The following is an 8,609-nucleotide window of genomic DNA, read 5'->3' as shown; positions in this document are numbered from 1 at the left end:
TTAGTTTTTTCATTTCATTTGTATGTGCTGGCCACAGAGATGCCATGTATGCATGCAATTTTAGCCATTCAGGATAAAAATGGTAAGAGGACTGAGGAGTATTGCCATGAATGGTTGACGATGGAGGCGTATAAAAGGACATACTGTTTCAATGTTAACCCAATGAAAGGACAAGATCTGTGGGAGAAAACATCGTCACCTGCCCCTGTCCCACCCCCAATTAAGCCAAAACCCGACAGGCCTACCAAGAAGAGGAGAAAAGACAAGGGTGAATAGCCAACTGGGTCAAGCACCAAGATGAAGAGGAAGTACAACCCAATCCGGTGCATGTATTGTGGTGAAGTTGGACACAACAAGAGAGGTTGTGCAAAGAAGAAAAAAAAGGATGCTGAGGAACAAGCTAGACAAATGCAACTTCAGCTTGCCCTTGTTAATGAGCCTGCTCCCTCTACAGATGAAGCAAACACCAACAATGAAGTTCAATCCCATTCTCTTCCTCCTCCATCAATCCAGCCACAACCTGATGTGGAAGTCAGCCAACCAGAAGGAACCCCACCAATGCAAGATACCTAACTACCTGTTCAAGACCTTTAGGTTATTTATTTACTGCTTTATCTTTAACACCACTTGCATTTATTTACTTGAAAAATAATGGTTCTGCAACTGGCCTATGCAGGGTGCAAAGAGAGGAAGGCCACCCAAATTGCATATCATTAAAAGCAAGGCAAGATTGAATGCCTCCACCAAGTCACTTGTGGCCATATCTGCTGAGAGTCTGAGACATTGAAAGGAACAACTTCTGCAATTGCAAAGAAGATGCAAACTTTCATGACATTTGTGCCTACTCCAGGCTTCAAGCGTCCAAGAAAGAAAGATTAACATCTTTAACTAAGAAATGTATTTTGTATGTCGTTGCAACTTTGCTTTTTGGGAACAGGGTTGTGTAAACTGGTTGTGTGATTAGGATCATTTTAGTTAGGCCTATTATGTTTTTTGGTTTAAGTGAACAATTCTATGAAACTTTTGTTTTGGATTACTCTGTTAACTTGTGGATCCTTGATTACCCATGTGGTGTGTCTACTAAGACAATATGATATGATTATGATATTTGTTATGGATTATAACAATGATCTTGTCTATTCTGATGTATACAGCTTTTTGGTGAATAAATACTTAGGGTTCAAACATTACCATATTGTATTTTCAGTGAAATCCATCATGCTCAAACAATAAGTTTATGTTGAATTAAACACAATTAAACCCTACTTTCATTCATAAGTCACATCATCATTACATATCAACTAATTCAATCTCAAAGCTCTAACAACACCTCTAAACACTACAAGGTTTTTGTTTATCTGTGGCAGTTTTTTTTCTTATTTGTGGAGGTTTATAACCCCCACCAAATGATTTGTGGGGTTCCTAAAACCCCTAAAATTTGAGATGCCATGAAGTCTTTTGTGGGGGTTTTTAAAAACCTCCACAATATATTCAGTGGGGGTTTTGTATGTGTTTAGTGGGGGTTTTATATAGAACTTTTGTGGCAGTTCTTGATCAATATTTGTGGCGGTTTAAAACCCCCACAGAAAAACTTTTTCATTTTAAAAATAATAGCTATTTTGTGGAGGTTTCAAACCTGTTAATATAATTTTTAAAAATTAATCTACATTATTATTACACTACTAATTATTTATTATTAAAAAAATATTTAATAGACAGAATATAAAATTAAGGACAGAAGCTGCATGAGATGACATAACCATCAATAGACAGAAGCTGCATGAGATTATAACTGTATAATATTACTCCATGAAGCTGCATGAGATGACATAACCATCAATAGACAGAAGATCATATCTTCAACCGCAAATAAAGTTAAGAAACTAGAAACACACTATACAAATGCCACATGAGAGTCAAATCCCAGAGATAAAAATCAAAATACTGCCTAAGTTTTTATTTTAGGGGTGTAAAGTTCTTAAAATATAACTAATTACCAAAAGAGAGTGGTGAGGGTACCAAAGCTTCTGTCTCATCAATTCCAGTCTTTACTTCGAAAATTTTTTGCTTCTTTTGCTCTGCATATTCAATAGACTGAAGTACTTTGATCTATATATTACCCCTTGGACTATTTTCTTAACTTCATTAATCAGATATTGCCTAGCAGCAACTTCAAATGCACCAGCACCCTGAAGATGACAAGTAAATACATGTCAAGCCTATCATAAACATCATAACCACGAACTGGAAAATCATAGTTGTGTGTTGTAGGAGGTATGAATTCTATGAAATACTATTATAAAAAGGTAGAAGCATAATTCCTTTTATTCAACATGAATTTAGCTATAAATCTTTCATTCCGTTTCATTAACTACTCCAAACAATTGGATTCAAGCACAAATATTTAAAGGCAACAATAAAACTCTCAAAACTATTCAATCAATGCCTGGCAAATAAAAAACACTTTTGCCCAAGAAATCGTAAAATCATATTCATTTTCCCTTAGATCCAACTCAAGCATACATGAGGGGGTTATAATATAATAATATACAAGAGCAGGAATCAAAAGAACAAAGATTTATGCGGGGAATGAATCTTACCAAAACAACAGATTCATCTTCAATGGTGTTCTTGACTGCCCTCAAACCATCACGAACAGCATCTTTAATTTGAGCTATTGTATGGTCATTAGGACCTGTACCGGTACAACATTATTCTATATTATCTCATCTTAAATCCACCAGCAGAACCAAATCAACAAAATGCTAGAAAGATTAACAAAAAAGATGAAAAACAAACTTGTTTAAAATCAAGGAGCCATAGATAGTGTACTTTTAATCAAGATTGTGCAGGAAGAAGGATTCTTCACATTTTCCACAAATGTATATTTCTCTTCACCAAGAACGTGTTCGTATACCAACCCTGCCCAACCCAAACATTCTGGAGTCAAATCATCTACAGAGTTTACAGCTTCTCCTCCACAGGCCAAAACCAATCTTTCCATGTTTCTCCTCTTTGTTCTCCGAAGGGCAATTATCTAGAGTAAAAGAAAAATCAATCAGCAAACAGAATACACAAGGTTTTTAAAAAAACAATAAAGAATTAAAAGAAGAGGGAAAAGAGCTATGCTCACAATATTGGTAAAATTTAAAATAAATGGAGAAAAAATTTGGAGATAATAATTTTACTTACTCCTTCCCTTGCAAGCATATCAAGTGATGGGGGATCGATTCCTTTTTGATTAATCACAACAAAATTGCTATCATTACCGAAACAAACCTGCATACATAAGTATGGGGTCAATTTGAGAAGAGCAGAATCATGGAATTAAAGTTAATGCCATTACAGCAGAGACAAAAATTTGTGGCTACAAAATAAACTATAGGTACCAACATATATGAGAAAGTCCCTTCTACATATCTACCTTATTTTTCAGTTCAATGATTTTTTTAACTCTCTCATCAACAGAACGCCTTTCAGTTGCAACCATAGCTTCCATCTGTTCCGCATTTGAGTAGAAAAAGCCTGCATTTATCTCACTGTAGAGGAAAAACTCATTTTATCAGTCTAATAGATAATGGCCTGACATCATATATGAAGGTGGACATAAGCATGTAAGTTTGGTGAAACACAATTTGATAAATCATAATCACTAATATCAGTTTCGCTTGATTACCTTTTTTCATACTCCAAAGACATGTTGCAAGTCAATATGTAGCAATTCTCTGCACGTCGCTTCATATTAGGATGCCTAGAACCATGATCAAGGACAAGACCCTCAACCTATAAAAATAAAAACCATTTAATCAACTGATTGATTGCAAGAAATATTGATCTGCTGAACTGCAAAGGTAAAATTAGCACCTAAAGGGCAATGTTACTAATGAAGCATAACAAATATAATCAATGATAGTTAGCATGCATGCATACCAAGCGTGTGTCAACATCAAATTTGTACTGCATGTGCATGATCTCCACCATAAAAAGATCAATTGCTTCCCCAGGCTTCCTAATGCACAGAACCTATCATTGTAAAACCAAAATTCACTAAACACTCAATTGTAGGAGGCCCAGTGAGACTCAAAATCTGCTTATTCAAATGACCAAGCAAAATAAATAAACTAAAATGCATCATATTTAATTTATAAACAAGGATTGAAAATGTTAACAACTCAATGTGTACTCACCGCCTTCACAATTATATATCAGTTAATTTATCTGCAAGTGACTCATAAAGCTGCAAACATGATAGAAATTAATTAAAAAAATATACAGCTGTTATGTTGAGAATGAAAAGTATTTATTTGTTTATTTGGTCTGTAATATGACCAAATGTCATCTAAAACAAAGATAAGACAAATTATGGTTTACCTTTGTCCTTACTGTTGTTCTTGCTACCATCTTGAGAATATCTTTGTCAGGCTCGTCACCCATCACAACAAGAGTCTTAAACTTCTCAAGGAACTGCAGGGTTGCTTTTTTAGCAATCTCAAAACCATCAACCAACACGCGTGGATGCATACCTAGAAGATGCAAATAGTCATCTTAATCATGCTGTAAGGAGTAGATGGGGGAAATGAAATAATTAGGTACTTCCACACACATTTTAAAGGACATCTCTTTACAACTAAACCTTTTATAGTATATGATTACATTTATTTATTGGATACTATATATGATTACAGTTAATATCACCTTGCCCCTAGTGAACTATCTTTTTTCTTATTGAAAGAGAAGGCCTTGAATAATTGTTAAACCACATTGTTCAGGTGCAGTACAAGAAGCTAAAGTACTTCAAAAATTGTAGTGGAATTTGATTTCTCAATAAGACTGAAAGCTCAATTGTCAAAAAGTTCATACAAATAAAGATCCTAGTTCAGTTCATGGAAACCATTACAAAGTAGGAACAAACCCTCACCTCAATTGATTAATCAAAAGGAATTGATTTTTCTCTCGGAACAAGACCACTGATAAAACCCAGCTTAACCTGCTTAGCCGAAAATGCTGTTGTCTCTTACAGAACATAATTTTCCAAGTGTCTCCTACAGAACAAGGTTACACAATCAGTAGCAGCAAATTTATGCGGATACTTATTTTTACAAGACAATTACCTTAGAAATTGACATATGTAAGATTTTGAGCTATATGACAGACAACAAACCTATTCTTTCATGGATGACTTTCTCCAAAGCCTCCAGCTCAATCAATCTCCTCTGTGGCTTTAATTTTGAGCTACTTGAATGTTTAGGAAGTTAGATTCTAAACTTTACTGGTATCACAAAAAAACAAAGAAACATGAGTGATAGAAAATTAGGAATTTAAAAATCCTAAATTGAGGGAAAATGTTGAAAGATGTAAAAAGATCTAATGTAGCACTGGTGGATGGACTTGCCTATACCAGACTTGAAGATGAGAATATGGAGGCGGCGCTCGAGCAAGTTCTCGACGGTGAGAGAGAGGACGTAATCGAGCTTGTTCTACGTCTCGTCGAGGAGGTCGTAACGGAACATCCTCAGAGGCTTGGGCGTTGCAACCAGATCTGGAGAGGCGATAAACCGCAGTGGCGACGACAGTGGCGATGGTGATGCGAGCTCTCTCTCCTCTCTAAATCTCTCTGTTTCGCTCTTCTCTTAGATCTCCTCAGCCATCGGCACTGAGTCCACGCCCAAACCGTGCTCCGAGTGCTTCACATCTGCCGGAGCAAAAGCAGAACAAGTTGCAAAACCTGCCGGGAAAGACGAGGCAGTAGTGACGCCGCGCGGATATGACGCGCCATAGTGAGAGGGAGCTGGCCTTGGGCTTCAGAGCTCTGACATGGTGGCGCGTTGATGTAGGCTCAAATGCGGGTAAGTCGGTAGTGGCGGAATGAGTTGGAGATGCGGCATCGCTGTGTTTCTCCTCCATTGGAATCAAAAAAATTCTGTTTAGGGTTTTGGAGTTTCACCATTCTTTTTTTTTGGTGGGTTCGTTTTGTTTGGATGGGAGTTTTAATTATGCATAAAAAGTGGGAGTTTTTCTATAATCATGATTGGGAGTTTGATAAATTGCCACAAAGAAATTATTTTATGGAGGTTTTTAAAAACATCTATTAAAAAACTTCCACAAATAACTAAATATCTTGTAGTGAAAGCACAACAACATAACACTCCATCTATAGCTTTACTTGGAGATTGATGTGAACAACAGTGATGCACAAAAGACAGTAGCCACAACCATTGCAATTGAGACGTACATTATTAGCATCTTCATTGCTCTAACTTCACCCTTCAAGCTACCCAATCTCCATGACACATTCAGTCTCCATTCATCAATAGTCACCACCAACCTCTGCATCAGTTTCTGTCCCTAGTGCATACCCATTATCATCAACCCACCTAAAGAAGTTGCAGTGGCTTCCCTTCTAAATATTTTCAAAAAAAAAAAATCAATTTCAACTGCCCAACAAAATAGACATAGGAAAATGGAAAACAAAATTAATTTATCCTAACCTAACTCACTGGTATCTTGCACAAGTGTGAAACAACCTATCTGGATTCTCTCTTGTACCAGACTTCTTGATTGTCATCTTCAACCCGCAAAAGCATGTCTGGTCCTTGATCTTCCTCCTCCGTCGCATGGAAGAGTTGGAACCATGGCTACCAATAGAGTGAAACGGCAGGTCACCATTGCGGCTTCCACTCATCATAACAGCGACTCAACAAACATACAAGGTCATCTACTACGAGAATCACGCACATTTATGCTTCAGATTGGGGTTAGGTTAGGATTGTAACATTAGGACTTATTTGAGCTAAATAAGCAAGCATATCTGCTCAGCATTAACGTTAGCCATGCTGGAGTGTGCCACGCTGGCATTTAATGTTCCAACTTAGCAAACGTTACACACCTCAGCAACTGAGATGACGGAAGGACAAACTCGATCAACGTCAGTAACTTTTGGAGACGTTTTTGATTAATTTTATCTTTCGAAGACGAAAATGGAGATCAGGATATCTTTTAGAGACGATTTTGACTATTAACTCATTCTTTTATATATTAAATCGATTAATATAATTTTTTAATCGAAGTATTTAACGCCAATTATTACTTACTAATCGATTGGTGTTACATTTAATTGATTGGACTAACCATAAACACGATTATCCCATTTGTTTACTAACTGAACGGATCAAAACAACAACAAAAAAAAAAGTTTTAGAAATCAAATTAGTTAAAGGATTCATGATCATATTGTTCTATGTTTTTATTATTTTTAATTGTTCATGATGTTGATGAAAATATAAACGACGAATAATAATATAAAGAGTAGATTTTTAAATAAAATAATAATTGAAGGGTTAATTAATAAATAAAATTAAATAAAGACTATTTGATAATTACAAAAATATTTAAAAATTATTTTGTTATTAAGACTATTTAATAGTTCAAACATTGTTGTTGAACCATCTAATCCTTTGCCTACCTTTTTGGTGGTTTAGAGCGGTGAAAGTACTTTTTGATCTCTTATAATCTTAGACTGCATTTGTTTATAGAGACGGGATAATGATAATGAAACAAAGATACAAAAAACACAAAATTGTATTTAACAGATGAAACATTGACAGAGATATGTCCAGAGATAATAAATTAGTATATTTTATGTCCACCCTGACACAGAGACACTAAAAAGAAAAACAACTTATTTTTTATTTTTATTATTCTTATTAATTTTTTATAATCATATTTTTTATTATTATATTTTTTTTTCAAATTTTTTGAATAAAAAAAATAAATTAAATTTTCATAATTTATTTTACTTTATCACCAAATAAAATATAAAAACACTAAATTTTATGTTTATTCTCAATGTTATTATCCTGTTCTCAGAAACAAACACAACCTTAAAAACCAGGGTAATTTTAAAATTTTCCATCAATTGTTAAGCTATTGTGTAGTTATGTCTTTCAAAATAAATATATCTAATTTAAGCCCATACTTCTGTAACTATTTGTGTGTTAATTGGAGACCAAAGGATGCCTGGTATATGTAGGAAAAAAAAGGAGGAACCACGGTAGAAGCAATATGTTACGTCCAAGCTATTTCGAAATTAGTTACTAAAACTGCTTCCTCATTATCATCATCAAGCTCTTCATCACCACCTCCTTCTTTGTCAAGAGGATTGGTTAAAACTCTTGGAATTGAACAACACTACACACTAAACCATGCCTAATTATCCATATCCCTTCCTAATTCTTGTGAGCTAAAATTTAAAAGAATATATATATATATATATAAGTTCATTTTGAGCAAGTTCACCTTTCTCCACCATAGACAAATCCACTTCTCTCTTTAATATTTAATTTTATTCATTCCCCCAGTTTTTTCTACACAATGGTCGTGACTTACTATAATGACTAAACTATTGCTAGGCATAACTAGAGAGTCGAGGACTAAAAAATAAGAACAAGACATGCACCACTTTTGTACATAACTGGTTTCTTCAATCAACTATACACTTTTGTCAGTAGAATCAAACCTGGCAAGCAGATCTACATACCAAGATTCTCAAAAATTAAGACACACATTGTGCACCAAAAGAATAAATACAATACCAGTGCTACTATTGGATG

General features: G+C 34.9%; 2 protein-coding genes across 5 annotated transcripts in view; both read right to left on the bottom strand.

Moving 5' to 3' along the window:
• Positions 1,769 to 5,268, bottom strand: LOC107641018 (T-complex protein 1 subunit zeta 1-like). Of its 4 annotated transcripts, XR_002363499.1 has the most exons (11): positions 5,162 to 5,268; positions 4,919 to 5,042; positions 4,372 to 4,523; positions 3,931 to 4,023; positions 3,677 to 3,783; positions 3,425 to 3,539; positions 3,193 to 3,279; positions 2,833 to 3,037; positions 2,601 to 2,695; positions 1,998 to 2,189; positions 1,784 to 1,815 (listed from the first exon to the last, which is right to left on the bottom strand). XR_002363499.1 is itself a non-coding variant. In XM_021124400.1 (10 exons), exons 3-10 carry the CDS (start codon positions 4,519 to 4,521, stop codon positions 2,049 to 2,051), a joined length of 993 nt encoding a protein of 330 aa, XP_020980059.1. In that variant the 5' UTR covers positions 4,522 to 4,554; positions 4,919 to 5,042; positions 5,162 to 5,268; the 3' UTR covers positions 1,769 to 2,048. The 4 variants fall into 4 exon arrangements, 3 of the variants coding, with proteins under 3 accessions (XP_020980059.1, XP_020980058.1, XP_020980060.1); XM_021124400.1 differs by having other exon boundaries at positions 1,769 to 2,189; positions 4,372 to 4,554; XM_021124399.1 differs by having other exon boundaries at positions 1,769 to 2,189.
• The window catches only part of LOC107643998 (RING-H2 finger protein ATL46-like), a 6,487-nt gene continuing 3,389 nt past the window's right edge, over positions 5,512 to 8,609 (bottom strand). The window contains exon 2 of the mRNA XM_016347763.2: positions 5,512 to 6,400. The gene's annotated coding sequence lies outside the window, so the exon portion shown is untranslated. The remainder of the gene's footprint in view (positions 6,401 to 8,609) is intronic.

Source organism: Arachis ipaensis, chromosome B05 (genome assembly GCF_000816755.2).
Source record: "Arachis ipaensis cultivar K30076 chromosome B05, Araip1.1, whole genome shotgun sequence".
Taxonomy (NCBI): domain Eukaryota; kingdom Viridiplantae; phylum Streptophyta; class Magnoliopsida; order Fabales; family Fabaceae; genus Arachis; species Arachis ipaensis.
This window is presented reverse-complemented; position numbering and strand designations above follow the sequence as displayed.

Excerpts from the sequence above, each read along its gene's own strand:
- LOC107641018 (XM_021124400.1), bottom strand. The coding sequence starts at position 4,521 with ATGCATCCACGCGTGTTGGTTGATGGTTTTGAGATTGCTAAAAAAGCA. Across the intron at positions 4,024-4,371 it reads GAACAACAGTAAGGACAAAG|GTTCTGTGCATTAGGAAGCC; the intron begins GTAAACCATAAT and ends TTACAATGATAG. Across the intron at positions 3,038-3,192 it reads ATATGCTTGCAAGGGAAGGA|ATAATTGCCCTTCGGAGAAC; the intron begins GTAAGTAAAATT and ends CTTTTACTCTAG.